Source organism: Rhea americana, unplaced genomic scaffold (assembly GCF_003343005.1).
Source record: "Rhea americana isolate MKP2758 unplaced genomic scaffold, rheAme1 scaffold_17, whole genome shotgun sequence".
NCBI lineage: Eukaryota > Metazoa > Chordata > Aves > Rheiformes > Rheidae > Rhea > Rhea americana.
Window position 1 is genome coordinate 6873383 of NW_028185816.1, and position 22968 is coordinate 6896350.

Consider the following 22968-nt stretch of genomic DNA (forward strand, 5'->3'; position numbering starts at 1 on the left):
CGGGCGCCGGGCGGTCGTTTGCGAGGTTTAAGGCCGAGGCAGGACGGTGGGGTTTAATCAGAGCTTCCCCCCCAGGTATTGAAATTGCGAAATGCAAAGGAGCAAGATACAGGCTTGGCCCAGAGCTCGAGATTTGGTGAGAGCGTTTTGATTATTATTGATATATTGATTGATATACCAATAATTTGATTATGGATATATTTCCAAGAGCTGTGTTATTAAAAAGCAAGGTAGCTAAGAAAATAAGTACTTTGCGCAGGATCATTTAAGATATTTGTCTGTCAGTGCAAACAGAAATCTCGCTGCTGTAGTTGCAGGCACTAGATGAGCTCTGTTGTCTCAAGAATGTCCCCGATACRGTGTTATTGTTGTACGGTTTTATTGTTATTATTGTACGAGGTTATTTCCGTGAGTATTCCTCACGGCAACCGTAGCGCTTCGATGCTGCCTGTGCTCAGGCCCTTTTGGAAGGTGGATCCCAGCACCACCGAGGAATTTTAAACACCAGCGACAGGGCTTGTGTTTACAGTATTGCTTCTTCACGGTCTATATTGGTTGTGTATGCGTATGAGATGACTTTTGTCCGAAATAGTTTTGGTCCTGCGGCTCTGATGCTGATCTTGTCCAAAATATCATTTTGAATGTTTTCATATGCAGTGGTTATGGCTGCGCAGATCACTATTATGAATCCGATACGCTTTTGCATTCGTTTCAAGTTCTGGCAAAGCTTTTGGAGTCTCCAGCTACTCAAGATATTATCTGCGATGTGGGAATGTAAGTCTCGTAAAACTGTGACGATGGGGTAACTTTACAGAAAACTGACTGTGCTGTGTAAATAGATATTCCGGACTGCACCAAACTTTTAAACGTGCTGTAGGAACTACACCTGTGCATTTTTAGTGGTAATCTATATAGTACAACTCTCTACTCTGATTTCCATGAGTAGGACTGCAACACAGGAGACATTCTTATATCCTAACTTTTAAGAAAGGAGGGGAAAAAGGTAAGATGCCTAGTGGCTGAGGAGAGAGAGACAGACAGAGATGGAAGAATTACTGTTTTTTATTGGGAACATAAATGACTGGGGTCTATTCCCCAGTTGCTTTAGACTTATGACTGAAATGGGTAAGCTTTGGGTAGGACATCTTATCTCAATTTACGTGGCTGTTCAAGGACTTTATAAATTGTCTATCTCTCAGGAATGTCAGGGTTAATGTTAAAAGTGCTGGCATTCTGTGGTATAACTTGCTTGAACTGCAAGCTATTTTACAAGTGATATACATGTAATGTGGAAAACATTGAAACTGTTGTAAGCCGCGTGAAGAGCATGAGCTGTGATAAACTGTAATTGTAAAAGTAACATGCACACACATTTTTTTATTAATATTTATATAAATAAATGTGTAAAGCTAGCTTGCTATGTTATTTTATTTAGCTCCTTATAGTGATACAGTGTAGAAACACTGTTTTATAATAGATTTTCAGTGGTGAGGTAGCTTCTGTAGCTTTTCTTGGTGGGGGGGAGGTTCATCTAATAAATTTTGCCACTGATAAATCTGCTTCTTATTTTCACAGGCCTGTTATGCACAGAAATGTTCGCTACAATTGTCGAGTGATCTTTTTAAACAAGTAAGTAGTTCCCTACGCATTTTGTGGGATGTGGGTTAGCATATCATTTCAGAGGCCTGTTTTGCCTCTGAAATTTCATGGAAAGCATGAAAAAATGTTCCTCAGCGCGATGTGAAGGAAGATGACTGCATCTCTATCTACTACATTTTAGAGAGACAACTGATGCTCTCAGAAAGATAACTCTCTGTTACCTCCATTTCCTTTCTGAATTTGTAAACTAGTTTTCCATTGATTTCCTAGAGCCCAAAAAGAAAACTTGAAAAGTCTGCAGACAGGAACGGTAAAAAATGATATGTAGATGATAGATAGATAAATGATAGATGCATATCATAGTAGGAAAAAAAAGGAGAGACTTGCTGTTTAGAAGTGTGTGTATTTAATATTTGGTTGCATGTCAGGTCTTAACTCACTGTTTCTGTTTTGTATTATTTTATGTTTTAAGAAAAATTCTTCTGATCAGACCAAAAGTAACATTGGCAAATGCAGGAAACTACAGGGAATTCCGATGGTTCACGCCATGGAACAAAGCAAGGTAGGCCAAATACTATGAAAATAGTGTTAAAAACACAGCTTGTTATTTGCTGCCACAGGAAAGGGATTGAAATCTCTATTGCAGTGCATCAGTGCTGCTTCAGGGTGAGCAGCAAGCCAAAGTCAGCTAAGCTGCATAATGGCAGATCAGTTAGAAAGCTTGTTAAATACAATCACGCTCAAAATTGCTAAGCTTAACAGAAAAGTGTGGCAGAATGATTCAACTAGTGTAGCATTGTCGTTTTCCTTATGCTGACTGTCTCAACTATATGCAGCTCAGGATTGGGAGAGCCTGTGTTTAGAAGAGCTTGTGTTCCAACTGCTGCATAGTCTGCTCGATATTAAATTGAAAAATAATGTGAAATTGATGACTTCTGTGGTGGTCTGTTAGAATATAGTGACTCCAGAGAATGGAAGTTATGTACATTATGATGCAGGATAACTGACCTGAATACACTTGATGCTCATCTCTGATACTGTTCACTCACCATAGAGTTTAAAAAAAAATAAATAAAAATCATTCTAGCTTGATAATGTTAGTAAAGTATTTATTAGAGAATCTCCAAGAATTTGTCCTCTTAACCACGATCAATTCCAAATTAGTTCTGAAATACTAGTATGATAACACTGGAAATTTTTATTATTATTTTTTTAATTTGGTGTTTGACTTGCCTATAGTGTTCCTTGTCAGGTGTAGTTAACAGCTAGGAGGAAGACAACATGAAGGCTTACGCATCTATGCTACTTAGCAAACATTTCTTCCAGTTGTTTTTTGTTAAATAGATGTTATTTTCTCTCTCAGCAGCCTTTTAGCTCTTGGGAGGGTGACAGTGTTACTCCTACACAATCATTTTTAGCATCCTTCATTCTTTTTTTCTGCATAAAATCAGGATGTCTCCACTGAAGGTGTTTGGCTGGTGGAGTCTATATCAGGCTTTAGCTTTAGCCACAAGATTTTTTTCTTCTAACATTGATTATTTACTGGAAAGTAGAGAAGCCAGATGCCAGACTTTTTTAATTTCTGCTGCTTACTTGCTCACCACGCATCATTTCTGAAGAAAATTGGAATGTTCTTAGTTCATAATCTTAACATTTCTGATAATTTCCTGGAAAGATTTTTTTTTAATACATATACACAAACAGTCTTTACAACTTAAGTGCAATTTTTAAACCAATGTTAAAGTTAGGCAATGCTTTATGAAGATTGGAATAAGTTTTTCTGCTCTGATTTATAACTATTCATAATTTATAAACTTGCATTTTAGGCATGTGGAGGAATATTTTCTACCCAGGATAATTCAGGAAGTGACAGGACAGGTAAGTTTAAAGGATATATTTTTTTTTCTTTTTAACTTTAGCATCTTCTAGATTCACCAATTTAAACAAAGAGAATTTACGGAATAAAACTATAGCAGACCAAGCTATTGTCAGTCACATTACAGATTCAGTCATTTCAATGATAACTCTCAGTTACATTAAGTAAGAGCTTAATTTAACCTCTTTTATGTTAGGACTTGGCAATAGAGCAAGTTCAAAATTTCCCTCAGAGTTACTGAGGATTGTGCTGGGTAGCACAGAATATAAGACAAATTATCTGTGGTGGAGACTAGAAATGATGGAGTGATTTAAGGTTACAAATTTCAGAAAGATGTTGTCTGTCTTGGTTCATTAGGATGTCTAAAACTCGTCGCTTCCTCCTGAAGTGTGAGGATGGTTTCTAGCAAAAGACAATCTCTGTTTTGTAGAGCATTAAATTCAAAAGCAGTAGTCCTGAGATAAAGCCCTTGATTGAAGTACCTATGAAATTTCATTACGATTCAAACAATTGCAGTGTAGGGTTTTCTTTGCTAAAATTCAGTATAAAATAAAGAAAGGTACACCGCGATTGATACTATGTAGCTCGTTTCTCACAAATAAGCATTTGGCTTGATTGGGAGCTAGTGTTTTGACTTTTACAAAATAAATTCTTCCACTACGTGTATGTCAGATTTTTTTTTTTGTCAGGACACTGTTCCTTTTGGAGATGCAGTATTAGCAACCAAAGATACCTGCCTGGGGGCAGAAATGTGTGAAGAACTCTGGGCACCAAACAGGTAAAGGAGAAATGAAAAGTAACCCTAGAGCTGCCAAAAGAAAATACATATTTTTTAAAAAAAGTTACCTATGATTCCTCTAAGAGTATATCTTTCAGAAAGTGCCAGTGAGCTAAATGAAATGAGGAGCACGAAATGGATCACGGGAAGGATATAGAAGAGAAGAAAAAAGAATAGCAAGTGTTATCAGTCTTTGCCAATTTTGGCACTGGTTTTAGCAGTAATGGCTGTATTGGTATGCAAAGACAAGTTGGGAGAATGATCTTATAAAGCACTTTGAGAAACTTGTGCTAATGGGAGACTCTAGCAAGGTGAAGAGCAGTGTCTTACAGATGGAGGCCTAGCAGAATGGTAAAAGAGGTTTTAGGTGGTGAAGTAAAATTGATTTTACGAAGAAGCTGGGAGAAAAATATAGAAGCACAATGGAAAAGGTAACCTGAGAAAGAGGTGACAGAGAACTGTAATGTTCCCATTCCAGATATTGTTCCACTTTTAGTTGACACTGGAGTGGAAATGTCCTCTGGGTCCCACTCAGTAACTTGGTGCAAGGCCAAAGTGACAAAGTTATTTCAGTGGTTCTTAGGGTTTTAGGAAACATTGGGGAGGGCAACCACAATAAAGGAGAAGTAATTTGTTTCAGTCTGCTAGTCCTCCTTGGCTCACTGTCAAGTTACGTTCTTCCCCAAATGGAAACGAGTGGGATAAGCTATCCTTTAATTTCTGCAATTAGGCCTAATTTCTGGAGCATCAGTGTGGTCTGGTATCTAATCTCATGTTATTTCCATTTACTATGCATAGTCTGAAAAATATGGAAGATAGTTTTGTTTTGTTTTAATTATTCTCTTTATCTTCAACTTTTATTAATTCCTCTAAACCATTTCACATAATTGAGTTGAGCTTTGTTATACTGGACAAGCTGGAGCATAGGCTTATAGGCAACATCACTTTCAGAAGTATCATTTATTTTTCTGTTTAGCTTAATCTTTCCACTTTTTTAAAAAACTAGCTTTGGACAATTCATAAAGATAATGCAGAAGTAAACAAGTAAAGGTTATTGAGATGGAATAAAGTCTAGTGCCCTGAAGTAATACTTCCTGTTAATTGTTTTAGTTTCTGTTATAATATAAGGTTTTTCCAATGATAAGGAAGATCTCAGTTGCACAGATCAGATAAAAAGAAAAAAGAGAAATGGGTGAATTAAAGCAGTTGTAATTAACACAAAATAGATAAAATATTCCTATTTTTTTCAAATTTCTCAATTCTAGTTGTTTATTTCCTTGTAATTGCAGAAAGTGCAATGTTTTAGACAAAGATGTAATTTTTGGCATTTGAAAAAAATGCAGTATAATTCTTTTCCTTGCCATGGTTCTATTTTTTTGTACTTCTGAGTTTACTAAGAGAGAAGGAAAATGGGACAACTGACCTTGCAAGAGTATGTCAATGTTGGAAACATTTCCAACCCCCACTGCAGACCGAGATTGTATTTTCTTTTTATTGATGACCCAGACTTCTGTAGACTTAAGTAGAAAGTGTTCATTTACAATAGAATGAGTAAAAGTCCAACTGTCTTCTGGAACCACTGGCTATGTTTGATGAAATATCTGTGTACTGCATAAAAACAGATGTTTTTGTGAGCACTACCTTCATTTGAGCTAAGGCTTGCGTAAAGTTTGCAGTGACTTAGATGTTTTATATTTGTCCATGGATCTAAATGATACATGTAGTGTACCTTTCCAGCATTGCAAGCTGAATATTTTTCTGCCTTTTGCTTTGACAGCCCTCACATTGAAATGGGACTTGATGGAGTGGAGATTTTCACTAACTCTTCGGGGAGTCATCATGTGCTACGGAAGGCTCATACCCGTGTGGATTTGGTGAATTCTGCCACAGCAAAGGTTGGCACTTCTTAAAAAAAAATAGATGTAGTTTTGGTTATGTGCTTTTTTTTTTTTTTTAAGGACAGTTTCCTGTTCTGTGATAGAACTTTGTGCTTTCTTATGTGAACTTGGTGGCCTTTGCAGACCTTGCTAGTTTCTTTTTTCCTTATGTGTAATTACCTCCCCTAATTGAATCAGCTGAAGAACAGCTCCCCAACTGGGGAACTGTACTTCTTGAGGTCCCTGCTATAAAAGCATGCTCTGATGTGAAGCATGCCAACTTCTTTCCTGCTCTGTAATTCCATGTGCAGTTTGGTAGCCTGTCAGGTCTGCCTGATCTGTGGAGCAGAGAAGTGGAAGAGAAGCCTTTTGGCAGCTGCATCTGAATATGGGAGATAGAAGCCTGCATGTGTGTGTGTGGGGCGTCTCTGAGAGGGAACACTGTGTGGGAGGCCTCCATCCTGCAAGACCACACTAACTATTTAATCTTTCTTTCACACGGATACCTGTAGGAGAGTTAGAATTACCTTAAAACATTTTCTTGATAACTCCCAGCTCTGGGGACATATGTTCCAAAAATACATTTGGTGTCTTCTATTTTAATTCCACTAAACATTGAAGAAAAAATATTGCACTCATATGATGAATAGAAAATAGCTCAAAATCCAAAGTAAATGAGTGTTTAGTAGTTGGAAGCATGAGATGTTGAATTCACCATATACAGTGAAGTTTATTAAAAACAGTTTTAAAGGCTGTAGCTGAGTGAACACATTCTGCATAAAGGATAAACTAGCAGTGGCGGTGGTTGTTCTCTGTAGTGATCTGTGACTAAACAGTCTCCCTTTGTACGCTCTGTGTACTATATTGACAGGTCATTACCAACTTGTAATTCACGCCACAGGGGGGGATATTTTGCTGGCACATAGAAAACCATTCACAAGTCTGTTTAATTTCCTTAAATTTACAGTTTATTTTCTGATCTTAGTCCACGTAGCAACATTCTGCTGAAGAAATATTAGTAATTGTATCAGGAAGTGAAGATAGAAATCAGTGTTTAAACTCGGGCATTAATTTTTTTTTCCTCTCATCATTTTCTTACTTAAAAATGTGTTTTATTTATTTATTTTTTTATATTGAAAGCTTTGCTTATTTCAAAAAGGAGAAGCCTTTCAGTGATTAGACTAACTCTGTCTCACAGTTAGTGATGAGGACAAAACCAAACCAATGAATGGATGGTAAGCTGTGGAAAGTGATTAGTTCGTGTGACTCCCTTATCATAGTTACTTGACATGCTTTGGTTGTATTTAACAACATTGCTCTGTTCTCAGACATCCAAAACCAGCTTCTGTTGTCTTCTTCCTGCTTTTCTCAATCTCTGTCTTGAACTTAATGTTTGAATTTTGAAGTGTGGCCGTCCACATCTGGGCTAGAGGCACAACTCTTTTTGCTAATAACAGAAGAAAACTCCTATCTTCCAATAACACAGAAGGGATATTGCTCATCTACTATATTTACGCTATTTGTTTCTGTTGTGTGCATGGTGTGCTAAGTACTTATCAAATGAGAAAGAGTCCCACTGAAATCATTTACAATGTATAGACAGAGGAAGAGTATAAGAAGGGCAGGAATAGTGAAATAAAATTGTCTTTTAACATTTTGGTCTTGTTTTGTTTTGTTTTTGTCTGTTTGTTTTCCTCCCAGAATGGTGGAATATATGTTTTAGCTAACCAGAAGGGCTGTGATGGTGATCGTCTGTATTATGATGGATGTGCCATGATTTCTGTGAATGGAGACACAGTTGCACAAGGATCTCAGTTCTCTCTTGATGATGTGGTACTATACTAGACTTACAACTTAACTGTTAGTTGCAGCTAAATTAAGTAGGGCTGCATGTACGCTCAACACTTTCAAGAAATTCTACTGATGCTATGTCCATATCTTTTATAATCTAAACAGATGTGATTTTACTATGCAATTCAACTAGATCAAAGCTTTTCATAAGTAGATTGACTAAACTTGATCTACAGTAGTTCCCCTGCTTTTGCAAGGAGGGAAGAGCCATTACAGGGGAGGAACTTTTCCCCAGATTGTGTATGCAATCGCTATGATTAGGAGAAACTCTGTTAGTTTATGTCCCCTTATTTGACAAAGAAGGGCAAAAATTGCAATGTTCTAATTATGACCCGTTTGATAGACAAAAGATTTGATAGGATGAGCTTTACTTCAAAACCCCTTTCTCGGTAGATTTGTCATTGCAGCTGTAGATTTTTTTTTTCCCCATGTCATGTGCCAAACTCTGTCCCCAGTATGCTCTTTACCCTTTCATCCTGTCCTCTGCCACAGTGATGGTGAACCTATTGTTCAGCACATGTGACATTTAGTAGAAGTTTGCTGTGGGTTATGGTTGTCCTAGTGTACTTGGTGAATTGATTTGGTTCTGCTGACTTTGTAATGTAATTCTACTAAGTCAGAGATGACTTGTGGGTAAAGTTAGCATAAAAAGGCATATTGAAATTTTTTTCCCTTTTTCAAAAATTTTCTGTAGACTATTTTCTTGCTTGTCAGAGACCATTTATTTGTGTTTGCATAGAATCAATCTAATGTTGAAAGCATTTCTGTAGGAAGTGCTGGTTGCCACACTGGATTTAGAAGATGTTCGAAGTTACAGAGCAGAGATTTCATCTCGTAACTTAGCGGTAAGAATTTGTTATGTGGGTTATGTTTGTAAGCTCTCCCAAGTTTGAATCGTTGTTGAATTGAAAAAGCATTTGCTTGTGTTGATTTTCACAGTATTCCATAGAATGTGATGTTTTATAGGCATACTCTACATTAAACTGATGTCTTTCCTATTCTTCTGTACTATTGCTTAGGCAAGTAAAGTGTGTCCCTATCCCAGGGTAAAAGTGGATTTCACGCTCTCGTGTTCTGATGATGTAGCTGTACCTACTTGTATGCCAATTCAGTGGAGATATCATAGTCCTGAGGAGGAGATCTGGTAAGCACATATTTTAATCTGTTGTTTGAAAATGATTTGATAAGTGTGTTTTTTTTTTCTTTAAGAAGGAGGTGAACATAATATTTTGCTTATATTTAAGTATGGAAAATGTCCCATCAGAATAGCATGGTAAATATGTTGCATCTTATCTCATAACCCTCTTGAAATGCATATATTTTGTAATTTCAGCCTTGGCCCTGCGTGTTGGCTTTGGGACTACTTAAGGCGCAGCAGACAGGTAAGAACAACTGGTTTTGTTCTTTGCTTTTTTTTATATATACCTTCCATGCTATCAGGACAGTACTGATTGTTATCCTATGTTGCTCTTAATACAAAGTGATGTTGTTAATCTAACATACCAGGTTAGTGCTTTTCACTGTTGGCTCTTTCAAACTTAAAAACAAATACGCAAACTATGATTTTAGTATTTTCTCCAGAGTTTCTTTTAGGATTCAGTCATGCTTCTTTTGAAAGCATTAGTCAAACATATTTACTAAAGGGGATTTCTTTCTCTCTGAAACTCTAGTTTTCAGTGAGAAAGATGGCATAAAGGAGTTGGTGTTTAAAGTAAGCAGGATGACATATAAAATTGATCCAGTTTAGTAGTGAATTGTATGTGAAGGATTTGGTCCTTTTTATTAGCTTTTCAGCCTAAGTGGAGGGTAAAGACATGCTGGCAATTTGTCTAGCCAAAAGATTTATGTTGACTCCTTGTTTGGTTATCCAGTTGATAGCTTGACAGTCCATAGTCCAGGTGATGATTTTTGGATCTCCAGTTGAGTTTGAGAGGGTTTTCTAGGTCTATTTTTTTTCTAGTAGACTTGAATAATGTAAGCGCAATTCTTTTGCAGGAGTGTGTTTGAGTGGTAAAACATACTTTTTTTTCCCCAAGGATGCTTTTTGGAATTTCTTCCTTTKTTTTATTTCCAAGGCAGGATTTCTTCTACCTCTTAGTGGTGGAATTGATAGCTCTGCTACAGCTTGCATAGTATATTCCATGTGTCACCAGGTTTGCCTGGCAGTCAAGAATGGAAGTAAGTAGATCTGCATGTGTGGCTAGTCATTCTTATTAAAGGTTAAGGGCAAATTAATATTAGCTAGATGCAATAGATGCACAGGTAAGATGCTTACATATATAATTCACTAAATATAGCCTCTTGCCCAGTTTTTCCAAAGGAATCCTTTGCATCCCTTCAGAAATCCCAACAAAAACGTGGATCTAGATTTCAAATTTTCTGAATTGGCTTAATAGTTTCATTTGGGGTTTTGGGACTGTAAAATTCAGACTAGTTTCTATTTAGAGTATTATTCAAATGTTGACTGGTTTACTTTTGGGATTTTGGTTTGTTATGAGAATTTTTACTCTCAGTTAAATTCAGTACTGCAAAATATGATTAGAGATGGTTCAGGCTCTTTAAATTGGATTTAATTAGTCCATTGGCATTTAGCTACCCCTTTATACATATTGAATTGTATATTCTGTGAAGATTCCTTAAGATGCAGAACAATAAGATTTAGAACGTCTGTGCTGAAAATTAAAAGCTAAATTGGTAGTTTTTTTTTGTTTTGAAATATGAAAAAAAAATGTTTGGAGAATTAAATGATGAAGTTACTTCATTTGTGAGGGGGGCTGTAAAGCTTAGGTGGAATACTGTAAAACACTTGGATTCTCTAGCAGATGCTATAAAAATGGAGTATTGGAATGCAAGAAACATGTACAAGATATTTGCATGTTCTGGGTAACAAGAGCACAGCAATTTCCTTTCTTACTCTATTTCTTCTGCTTTATCCTCAGACACAGAGGTACTGGCTGATGTGCGTAGGATTGTGAATGATGAAACCTATGTCCCTGAGGATCCTCGAGAATTTTGCAGGCGTATCTTCACCACTTGCTATATGGCTAGTGAGAACTCTTCCCAGGATACTTGCAACAGGGCTAAACTTCTGGCTGAGCAAATAGGGAGGTACAGATTGAGAAGTGCTGGGAAAAAAATCATGTTCTGGCAAAGACTTTCATACAAAACTTTCAAATGTTTTGAACATGTAGGGGAGTAAATGTGTAAGTGGTAAATGTATTAAGTAGGAGTATCTCACACATTATTTGTGTAAATGTGCAGCACGCTTAGCAGCACTTAGTGAAGGACATAAAAATTTGTAAACAGACTCCAGAAAGTCTTATGCTTTCTTAAGGCTCTTCTAACCAGATCTGAGATGGCAGTAGGCTTGAAACATCTTTTCAAGTTTTTTTTAAATGCTGTTTTTATATAGACTGTGCTATCTGAGTCACTTCTGCTTGAATTCTTCTCAGCTATCACATCAATCTGAATATAGATGTGGCTGTGAAAGCTATTGTGGGAATTTTCAGCATGGTGACAGGTCGAAGTCCTCGTTTTTCTGTCTATGGAGGGAGCAGCAGAGAAAATCTGGCACTCCAGAATGTGCAGGTGTGTTTCATGTAGGCTAAATCTGATTAAATTCTTCTTTTGTAATAACACAAAATGGTGAAGTAGCAATGGGACCCTTCATTTGCTAATTGTTGTGAAGACCTGAACTCACTGTGCTGTGTTGCTGAAGATTCAGGGGCTTCCATTAAATGCTTGTCCTCAGCAGAAATCCAAAATCCGGTGCAACTTGGGAGGGGTCCAAGATAACTTTCTGTGATTTTTAAAACCTCCTAGGATGGTTAGAAGGAAATACTATGTCCCTATATTCTATTGAAACCATTGGTCCTGGTGCTCTTTAGAAAAACATAGCTATAGATAGGTTAGCAGGTCAGAAAAATGTGCAGTAAACTAGTCTAACAGACAAGTCATGAGTCCAGTAGGGTTGCTACAGGTCAAGACTTAAACTTCACTTCATAGATCTGGCAACACGTTTATGCAGTGCTTGTATATACAAGACTTTTCTTTAGTGAATGTTATCAGCATTTAAGAGGCTCTATGTGAGATGTCAAGCTTACCTGTTCCAATACTTAATTGTTCTTAGTTTTAGAAAGTTGAAGAGAAAAATGTTTTTACATCAGAACATATCCAGTCTTTAGGGACTGTAGCAGCTTCCAGTCTCACCAACAAAGCTGCTTTAATTCTGGCTAAAACACTGTTGATTATCAGGTTTAATTGTCAGTTTTTGTTAGCTGATTTTTTTTTTCTCTGCAGTTACGGAAAACTGCATCAGTCTTCTCTAGAAGCAGACGTTGGATCTTTTATTAGTTTTTTGGCAGCAGAGTAGGCTTTAGCCATAGATGAATGGTGATGATCTGCTTAACATCACACACAGTTGTAGCTAGAGCTGGAAATTGAATTTCAGGTGTCTCAACTTAGTACTATTAGCATCCTTAGAAAAGTTAGTTTTAGAATGAGGACAGAAGCAAAGAGAATTTACAATTTTTTTAAATTAAATGTCTCTAGCCTAATATTCCACAAGAGGGTGTGTTAGTCAAATGGTTTGTCTGCATACTTTATCCCTGATGGGTCTTTACTAGTGCTTTTGGGAAACGGAGAATCAATTCAGAATAGAATCACTTGCCCAGCCACATAAGTCTGTGGCAGAGTCGGACACTGAACCTTGTTTTCCTAAATGGTGTTCAAGATCCTATCCCTAAGACCGTCCTCCTTGCAGTAATGCTTTGCCCTCTTGCATTATGTTCTTTCTGGGTTTGTTTAGAGAATTGTTAATTAAAATTAACTTGGATTTGTGTTTGAATGGGGAAAAATTATTTTTGCTTTGTAAATTTGCTTCATTTTTCATTTTGCTTTTTAGGCTAGAATAAGAATGGTCCTTGCCTATCTATTTGCTCAATTGACCCTTTGGACTCGTGGGATGCCGGGGGGACTTCTGGTGCTAGGATCATCCAATGTGGACGAAAGGTTGGTGAATGTTAGAAGTCTAAAACAAAGTGAACTGAGAACAGGTTGCAACTGAGAACAGGATTTGCAGGTCTGCCAAATCCCAGTGTAGATTAGTACTCAGAAGAGGCAAGAGGCTAAGCATACACTGATGGCAGTAGACTTGACAAAAAAATAACTGAATCAGCTCAGTGGCAAATTGTGTATTTTTCAGAAGTTTAGAATCAAAGTATTGCCACAGTTTTCCAATAAACTGCTGTTCCTTCATCAGCAAGTTTCAATAGAGCTTACCTGGGCAGTTACCAGGTTACATTTCCTATATGTTATTTAATGTGTTTTCAACTACTCTGTTAGTAATTAAGTTGTGAACTTTCTAAGTTGAAAAATAGATTTCAAAAGTCTAGAGTACTATTACTAGACCTGCTGCTCAAAGATAAATGCAATCTGTGTGAGACTGTAGGACTACTAACCTCAAAAGATGGGAGTGTAATGAACGTTGATTCTGTAGGGTTTTGGGGTCTTCTGGGGGGGATGAAGGCAATATTTTAATTATTTTACACCAAATATACTACCTTAGCATGAACAATTTCACGGTGCTTAAGTTCAAAATACGATCTTCCTCCTCTTGGCAATTTCATGGCTTTAGAATAGCTCTGTTGCAGAGCTGTTATCCCTTACGTGTAAATACATAAAGTATTAATCTCTTTGTCCTTGTCTTTATTCTACATACGTATTATGTGATATAAACTATATATTGTTACTAATATAACACTATTATATATTATTATTACATAAAATTTCCTTTCTTGCCTAGTCTCCGAGGATATTTGACAAAGTATGATTGTTCAAGTGCTGATATCAATCCAATTGGTGGAATCAGCAAGACTGATCTGAAAAACTTCATACAATATTGCATTGAAAATTTTCAGATCACATCCCTCAGGAGGTGAGTAGTGAAACAGTGATGATTGGAGACTGATCTGTATTTGCGTGCTGCATATCGTCGTCTTCCTAGGTTCTCTCTCTCCTGCAGCTTAGCTCTGTTAGTAATATTGCAGAGCTAATGAAGAAATCTTCTGCACATCCCTCTGTCTTTAAGTGATTATCTGCACTTGTACAAGACACACGAAATGATGCAGTGCTGAAAGTGCTACCAGTCTAGAGAGTTATTATATACAAGAATATTTGTTGTTAATTCCACTGAAGGAACTGCATGGGAAGCTAATCAAAATCTGCCTTAGGCAAGGCTATATTCCATTTCAGGGCCCTTCTGGACAGGCTTTGAGTGAATGTAGAACTATAGATTTCTAACAGTTAAAACCACAAATTATCAAGGCTTCAGCTGTAGAAGTGATTGTGTGATAATGTGACTGGGGACAATTCATGTCTTTTCTCCTCCTTTTTATAGTATCATGTCAGCTCCTCCTACTGCGGAGTTAGAGCCCTTGGTGGATGGACAGTTGTCTCAAACTGATGAGGTAATGGGCAGTGACTTTAAAATGCTCTGGTAAGCCTTATCCCAAAATTYGTTTCTTGTCCAGTAACATGCTGTTGTTCGTAACTCTGCTTATTGGCAAGTGTGTTTCCTCCTAGTTCTAAACACTCTTTAAATCGCTAACAAGGCACTACTGTCCCACAGCAGCCTTGTCTATGTTGACCACAATTGCTGAAATAGCAAATAGTTTTTTGGGGCACTTAAGAGGATGAGTGTTGTGAAATTTTCTGAACTTCAGTCCCTCTTAAAGTTTGTTAACATCAAAATGAAGTCACAGCCTTAAACTGCTTTCAAAATGACTTGTGGCAAAGCTCTGTCCCCTCCCCATTCCCTTTGTTACCTGCTTCAGTGAAAAAGGACTGGTGAGACTAGCATCTATCTCTGAGGGCTAGAGGATATTGCAGATTTTCTGGGAAGGCAAAGGGTAGTCTAATTAGGATTTAATAAAATATTTTCCTGTAAGAATTTTGAATCTCTCATTCCAGAGATCCCCCCCCTCCTTTTTTTTTCCTTCAGCTTGGTAATACTACTTTCTTCTGCTGTTTTGATCATTGGCATTTCTATTTTGGTGTTTCTTTGATTAACTGAGTTATTGCAATTGCTCATAAAATTATTACTAATTTACATAGTTGAGATTTTCAGTGGCTTTCTATGTATGATTTCAGGCAGATATGGGGATGACATATGCAGAACTCTCTGTCTATGGCAAATTAAGGAAAATTGCAAAGGCTGGACCATACAGTATGTTCTGTAAGCTGATTAGTATCTGGAAGGAGATCTGTACTCCGAGAGAGGTAATATCTAAAATGAAAAACAAATTTTTTTTAATACCTTTGTCAGCACAGTATATATTTGGAGAAAGGTCAAATAGACTTCCTTTCACCTGAAAGGAATGGTTTAATTATTCTCCTGTGTTTAGAAATACTTTGCAGCTGTAACAGAGTATGCTGGAAAAACTGTTATGGATCTCTTGAAGGAAGCTGCTCTTTGTACTGCACATTGTTAGACTGGTAATTGGGTACTTTGGGAAACAACTACTTACAGAACTACATCTTCAGGGGAAGATTCTCTGAAATACGTATGGCCAACTACTATTGAAGCCTTTGATTATGTATTCTGAGACGGAAAGTGGCTCTTGCTATGAAAAATGCTTAGAGTATCTACACTAAAGAGGGATGTGCTTTGCTGTGATAGTCTTTGCTTTTGTGCAGAAAGGAGGATGTTTGGATTGTCACTTAAACTGAAGCCATTTGAACTGCAGAGGCTACTATTTACTTTTAGATTACTTGCAAGACATTTTCCTAATGGTAAATGTTCGGATTCTAAGTGCAGGGACTCAGGTGTTGTCTGAAATGCCTYTTACATAGACAGTCATTTATACTGGCTCATACTAGCAGCAGTGGCTAATCTGCACAAAGATTAAACAGATAAGTGAAGTCTCCACGATATTATCATCATCCGCAATTTTAAATCCTAAAACTTCAGCTGATTGAAAGCTATATTCTTTGTACACCAGGTGGCATCAAAGGTTAAGCATTTCTTCAGGATGTATTCTGTTAATAGACATAAAATGACCACTCTCACTCCTGCCTACCATGCTGAAAACTACAGTCCGGATGACAACCGATTTGACCTGAGGCCTTTCCTTTATAACACTACATGGTCCTGGCAATTTAGGTGTATAGATAAACAGGTAAACCCTCTCCTCTTTTCGTACGGTTTTATTTTTAAAGTCCTCACGACAGAACAAACTTCATTCCATTAAATCTCCACCAAAAGACTAATAGCACTTAGGATAATGATTAATACAGAAATAGTTATAATTGTTCTTTTTGCATAATTGTGAGACTAAGGATTTGCTGGATTTAATGTTGGCTGTGCGTTTTTTGTAGTTTAGCACAGCTTGTCCTATAGATAGGAAAGCAAGAAGAAAGTAAAAGAGAATGTATGTAGTAAGGCCAGAAACCAACAGTTTAGTTAGGCTCATACTCATGAAGTCTTGTGCCAGTGTGGAGAAAAAGGTATGTGCTTCATTCAGGGCCTGTCTGACAGGATATAACTGCAGGATTAAGACCTGACCTATATGTGTATGGGGAAAAAATCAGTAAAAGCTAGCAATTCGTTGTAAATGACTTTCCCACCTGCTTCTACAACAGTCACCTGTTCTCCTCTCTGAACTTTGTCAGCTGACTCACAAATACGTGTTTGTCCAAATACAGCAACACGTGATGGTTCAGTGCTTAGTTTGGGCACTGTGAGGTGTGAAGTTAGTTATTTGAACTGTGATCTGCTTATCTTTTTGTACCTTTTAGTCACTCTTTCAAAATTATTTTTGTGCCTTTTCTATGGCAACGGTCCTGAGCTGAAGAATTATAGCACCTCGAAGTTTTCTCTGCCAGAGATTTTACATCTCAGTTGCTTTTAAGAGTATGTTTATACATGTAATAAAATACTAATTCTCTCCACTGTGAAATGCCAGACATGCTGTGATATATTTTATTCTCTTGAAAGTTAGGATAAAAGTTACCATTTAAAAAAGCTACTGCATTTCTTTTTGTATGTGTGTTTTCCCTCCCGTTGTTTTTGGCTTTCTTCTCCTGAAGGCCAGGACAAAAGTTCTTTTGACTTTAATGGATGTTGAGAAAAATATTTTTGTAGGGTAAGGACCGAAATTTAATTACTTTATGTATGCAGTAAATGTCATTAAGATATTTTAATGATCTAATAATGGTGGTATTACAGTTTTTAACTAGATTTCTGTGTGGCATTAATTTTGCATGCAAGGGTATTAGCCATTGCAAATTGTTACTGAAAAGTGGGAATCAAATTTGGGGAAGACTCTATTATTTGGGCAACAAAACAATTATTTTGCTATTTCAGCAGTAACTTGAACTGATAACTTATTACTATGTAAAGCTTTTTGCAGGACTGGAAAATAATGACTTGCAGTAGTGTGAGACAAATCTGTCCTATTCAAGAAAGAGAATGCTGTAAGAGTTTCCATTTAATGTGTATATTCTGCACAATTGTAGTTCTGATGAGAATCACTCTCTAGGACAATGTCTTACTGATAATTGTGCTCCAGGGACTTAATCTGCACTTAAGTTTTTCTGGTTCAGTAACAAGAATGTGAAAAGGCAGCATATGATCTTAAGTGACGTAGTTTTGTCACTTAAGACAAAACCCCCTTTCCCCTTTATTTAGGTAATTCCAGTTTTTCTGGAAGAAGAGTCATTTTACAACTACAGCTCATTTATGAAAGGAAACTAGTTCAAGTGCTAATGATAAAATTTGTTGAATTTGTGGAAAGTACTTTTCCACTTGGGATGTTTGAAGTATAGTCAATTCAGTTATTTATTCTTTCAAGTGCAAAAATCCTCTGAAGATGCTGCAGAAAGAAAAGAGCTAGGAGAAGGAGGTTAAGATGTTAACATTTGCTGGGAATTAACCAGATTGCACTTGGGTCTTAATGTCATTCAGCTTTACGTGGACAATGAAATTTCTTATAGTTTAAGCCATCCCAGAAACTCCAATGGCTCTGTCTGAGGCTTCTGGCTTAGAGTTAAATTTGGGAGAAAGGATATGTGGCCTGAGCATGTACTTTAACAATTTCCAGGAGCCAAAATATTAGAGCTTTTAATAGTTGGCATAATTTGAAAGAGCAGTGATATAGCTCTAAAGAAAGCTGACACAACTGTCCATGAGGATTAGATGTCTTCAGTCAGCCTTGTGTTTTTTTCAGTGCTTACTGGACACAGCACAAGAATAGCCACGTTTGGTCAAATCAGAAGGTCTATCAGCCTGAGTATCTTCCTGCATCTATTTCGTGACCAGTAGCAGRTGTTGAGGAAAAATACAAGAACAATGTATTTATAGTATGATCTTTCCTATGTATCTCCATAAGCTTTGAGGAACATAAAACTGAATTTCAAGAGTCAGAAAACATGCGGATCAGTTTTAATTGTTGCTGTTGGTGTCCTCTGTGAGTTTGCCTGATCCTTTCTGAAAATATTTATATTTGTTGTAACAGCTTATAAAATAGGATATTCCCTTGCCTTAAAATTTAAGAACAGTGAAGGTCAGTTCTTATAGTCATGACTTGTTTGTGTGCATGTATGAGAAGTGTTTTCCTTTGTTTATTTTAATGATTCTAGGTTCTCTGTTAGGGACAGGGTTCAGGTTAAGGCCTGATCTGATCTGACAGTTAACCGTCTTTGAAAAGGACGGGCCTGCCTCCTTTTGTCTCTCTGGGCTTCTCCTGAAATGGCTTTGGCACTTGTCTTGCTCCTTAGTCAGCCGAATCAATTCACTGAACTGACAGAAAAGTAGGAACTGATGGGAGCGTGCAGCTTGAGGGGAGGAAAAAGGTTTGACCTTCCCTTTTTACTGCAACTAGCAGTCTGTTTAGCTCGGCTGTTCCCTGGAGCATGTCCCACTGTCAGTTTCTGCTAAAGCTGGGCTCCCTGCTGACTCGTGCTGGAAGTATGAAAATGCAGTTGTTACATGCAAACTTATTTTTATTATTGAATCCATTTTTTGTTAACTTGCAGGTGTTCAGCCTAGAAAGAAAGGAAGGAGTATCTCATGTTGAAGATGTGGACTGATTGCTCTGTCATTTAATATGGTAATTAATTTGATTAAACAGTGTTTGAAACTGGAATGTCCTGTGATGATAAGCAATTACCCAAACAATTGTTGAGGTGACCTTTGCAAACAGTATTTGTAATCAAGTTCTCTTTTTTGAGTAATGACTCTGATTCATTCCCAGTACACTTGAAGCCTAGTTTGGCTAAAGAGTTGTTCATTAATGATTTTCTTCAGCTACTTGAATTAATTTCTATTAATTGAAAATACTTAGACAAGCCTATCAATCATAAATGTAAAGGAATCTTTATTGTGGAAGTGTATACATGCACAGAAATTTAGTTTAACTGGATCAAATCAATAGCCTAGATATGATTATTTTTGAGTAACATTCAACTGAAAGCAAAATTTTATCATTTCTGAGACATACTGTTTTTTTAAAAAAATCTCATTTTACTGTGTAATAAAGTTGTAATTTTACTGAGACATGCTGTTAAGAAAAAAATCCCATTTTACTGTGTAATAAAGTTGTAATTTTACTGTGTTAATTGACTCCATATTTTACATGTTTTTTATTTATGTAGGACTAGCTATATAGACTGGTCCAGCATTTTGAATAGCAGCAAGGTTTTAGAATGTATGAGTGAAATATTTGACTAGTATCCTTGAAGTTAGTAGGTACCAAATCGGTGTTCAGTTTCTTGTTGTGCATTTGCTTGTTCTGTGATTTGTGACAACTTGTTTTAAAACCTCTGACCTGTTTTTTTCAGAGAGGAACAATGCCTATTTCATAAAGATGTTCAAGGATTGTTCAATGGTTACTGTTCTCCAAGATTCTCAGGTGAATTTTAAAGATTTTAAAGGATTATAATTAAAGTAGATATGGTGTTTCTTCCCTCCTGATATTTTTGATGCATACAGATAGGTTGGTATACCTGAAATAAATGTTTTCTGGTGCATGGCATCCTGAATAGAGATGAGAAAGTTTGGTATCCATGCCAGTGTTATTACCACTTGCTGAGGTGCTTGTCCAAAAGCTGTGTCATTTGTTATCACAGACTGTGCAATCAGTGAGTGGCTGTACTTGCCACATGGTTACTTTACTTCTGGAATCAAGCTTGCTGAGTTGTAAAACACTTGGAAACAGAGTGAATATTTTAGAAATGAGGTATTCTCATTTAGAGAATAACCAGCTTCCTTCAAAATTCAGTTAGTGTTACCCACCTTCCAAATATTGTTCACAAAAGCTGTTTCAACTTCACAGGTTTTCCACATCTCTTCAATGCTGTGGAAAACTAAAAAAGGAACAAGGATAGGTTTGTTCCTTCATTTGAGTCCCTCTTCTGCCTGACTTAATTTGTGGCCAGTTTTTTGTCATCCTGAGTTGAAAGATTCCCTTTTAACAGGGGAAACTAGAAATGCCGAAGTTCTGGGCAAACAATGCTACAACACTACATCAGGGCAGCTTAGATCTAGCTCACTCTTGTTAAAATGGCTATGAACTGAAAATATCTGGTGAAGGGAATGCTTTCTACAGTTGTTTTCCATGATCTCCACAGTCCAGAGAGTGGAGCTGACTCATGCAAAGTTACAGATGCTGTATTGTTCTTGGTAGGGTTGTTATGTGGTTTTGGTTAAAATACATAGCTACCTTACTCTGTTAGTGGTTGATTATGCTAAGAATGTGCGTGTTCATCTGAAGGAAAACCACAGCTCAGACTCACATTTCTCTGCAGCTGAATTTCCAGTTCCTTAAGCCATAGTGGATGAATTTTGAACAGAAATTCTGGAATCTGTTGTATATTTGAGGGCTTCTTTATTTCTCTTTCTCTAAAGTTATTGCTTCCCTCTTTGGACAATCACAGAAGGGGAAAGGAGAAGAAACCTTGATTTCTTTAAAATAAAAAATAATGGCAAAAATCATCTAACTTAGCTTCTAACACCGTGCTCTCACTGCTACTCTGGTTATCCTGAGCATTTTGAACACTTAGTGAGGGGACCTTTGTGTTTCTTAGCAACAGCAGTGTGTGTGTACATGGGTGCAGGTGTGGGCTAGTGTTGAATACATATTGTACTAGCCCACATATACTTTCCTTTTGCTGTCCAGAAACTCTCCCTGAACCTCTTCCATCTGACAGCTGTAGTTCAACATTTGTTAACAATTAGTCCAGTTTTATGACTGCTATCCTGCCTACTGAAAATGGGAGGTAGCTGTGACGTACAGCTGCTGACATGCTCACTTTAACCAGTGATGATTATTTCAGTAATGTTGTAGAGTTTCCTCCTACATCTTAATCTCCCAAAAGATTCATGTTGCATCTGACCCCAATTCCTTTGGAAACTAGTGGAAAACAGACATGACATCTGATCTTTTTTTTCCTTAGCACAATGTACAGTCATTCTTGCAGCTAAAGGCAAAACTACCCTGCTGTCAATTAAACAGTATAGGACGGACCTACTCTTACTGCTCAGCCTGGAAATGCTGAATAGATGGCTTGATTTACTTTCTGCTTATCATTACTTTGCTGTGGCCTGTAGTAAGTGGGAGAGAATGTTGTGGAGCTGTCTTGTCAAAATATCAGGGGTTAGGTTTAGCTCAGTTGGTTAGAGCGTGGTGCTTATAATGCCAAGGTTGTGGGTTTGATCCCTGTATGGGCCACTTGTTTGAGGATTGGACTAGATGATCTCCAGAGGTCCTTTCCAACGTTAACAACTCTATAATTCTGTGAATTCATGCCATTCTGAAATTGCAATTTGATCAAATTAAACAACAAAAGTGCATGTGAAAGGGGCCATGGTAAAAGGGAGGGGATGGATGGTGGCAAAAGACAAGCATCTTCCACTAGTCCAACTGGTATAAGCAGAATATAGTGAAGCTAGAGTGAAATGCATTCTGTTCTTATTTGTGTCTGTGTCACCCAACTAATTATATATCCTCTGGGATTAGAGACTTTAGGATTTAAAAATGTGTAAGCAGCAAGTGATCATTTCTAAGCTCGTTTTTAGCTGACTTATGATAATAGCTAGCTTGGATGTGTTCAGAACTGTTTATAGAGAAGAGACAAAAGGGGAAGTGAGAGCAGTTGACGTAGTTTGACAGTTGGAACCGTCCATAAGACCTTAGCAAAATAAACTAGTAATCTTTCCCAGGCTGGTGGGTAGCGAGGAAGTCTTTAGATGAATTCCATCTCTGGAGGTTTTGTGTTGTTTTCTTTTTCTTCCATGATAGATTCAGATAACCAATGTCCTTGATGTCCTTGCTCTTCCTATGGTTCTTTTGAAGAAACCTTCTTGTTTCTTCCCGAGGTCAGGTCATAGATCTGCTCTGGTACTTGACTGTGCGAAGGTCCAAAAGCCTACTAAAGGCCAGCAGTCATATGAAAAATGGCATCTGCCTTCAGACCCTACTGTACAGCAGGGCTGTTTTCAGGGCAGGTTGAGCTGAGGTGGACAGTAGCCTTCAGGAAGGATGCTGTTTCTGGATGTTACTGTCTTGCGGTTGGAGCTGTGACCAGTATGGGGGTACTTGCTACTCTCCAGGACACTATACAGCTGAGCTGTTAGTTGGTAACACCTTCCTACTATCATTTTCCGCCTAAATTCCCCAAATAAACCCAACACTGATACAGCATTTTTCTAACCTTTCACCCCTGTGTGGTAATAACTACCGCAGAAGCATGATCAAGGAAACAGTAATGGTTTCCCTGTGTGGAGTGCGGACTCAGTCTGTGGAGTTGCGGATGATGATATCAAATTACAGCTGCCACAACGTGACTCGCTGTCTTGGATTCCCTCGCTCCCTTCGGACGAAGAACGGCGCTTTCCGTGGGGGATGCGCTGTTCAGGCTGGGAAACCCCACAGCTTTGAACGGCGGAAGGGGGGAAGGGGCGGTACCTGAGGCGAGCCCCGCCCCGCCCA

The 22968-nt window shown here is 37.6% G+C and overlaps 2 protein-coding genes across 2 annotated transcripts in view; both read left to right on the top strand.

Moving 5' to 3' along the window:
* NADSYN1 (NAD synthetase 1) overlaps nt 1–20036 on the top strand; it is a gene marked incomplete at its 5' end in the record, with an annotated part of 21077 nt that extends 1041 nt beyond the window's left edge. The window contains 21 exons of the mRNA XM_085300987.1: nt 76–136; nt 658–774; nt 1576–1629; nt 2072–2161; nt 3426–3477; nt 4165–4253; nt 6031–6148; nt 7832–7963; nt 8752–8826; nt 9001–9125; nt 9315–9363; nt 10057–10159; nt 10921–11089; nt 11434–11569; nt 12885–12991; nt 13785–13916; nt 14379–14448; nt 15131–15259; nt 15982–16158; nt 19016–19089; nt 19820–20036. Of these exons, the coding sequence (XP_085157113.1) occupies nt 76–136; nt 658–774; nt 1576–1629; nt 2072–2161; nt 3426–3477; nt 4165–4253; nt 6031–6148; nt 7832–7963; nt 8752–8826; nt 9001–9125; nt 9315–9363; nt 10057–10159; nt 10921–11089; nt 11434–11569; nt 12885–12991; nt 13785–13916; nt 14379–14448; nt 15131–15259; nt 15982–16158; nt 19016–19069 (2039 nt within the window). The remainder of the gene's footprint in view (nt 1–75; nt 137–657; nt 775–1575; nt 1630–2071; nt 2162–3425; nt 3478–4164; nt 4254–6030; nt 6149–7831; nt 7964–8751; nt 8827–9000; nt 9126–9314; nt 9364–10056; nt 10160–10920; nt 11090–11433; nt 11570–12884; nt 12992–13784; nt 13917–14378; nt 14449–15130; nt 15260–15981; nt 16159–19015; nt 19090–19819) is intronic.
* The window catches only part of TPCN2 (two pore segment channel 2), a 35634-nt gene continuing 31790 nt past the window's right edge, over nt 19125–22968 (top strand). Inside the window, exons 1-2 of the mRNA XM_085300988.1 lie at nt 19125–19165; nt 19820–19890. Coding sequence (XP_085157114.1) covers nt 19125–19165; nt 19820–19890 — 112 coding nt within the window. The remainder of the gene's footprint in view (nt 19166–19819; nt 19891–22968) is intronic.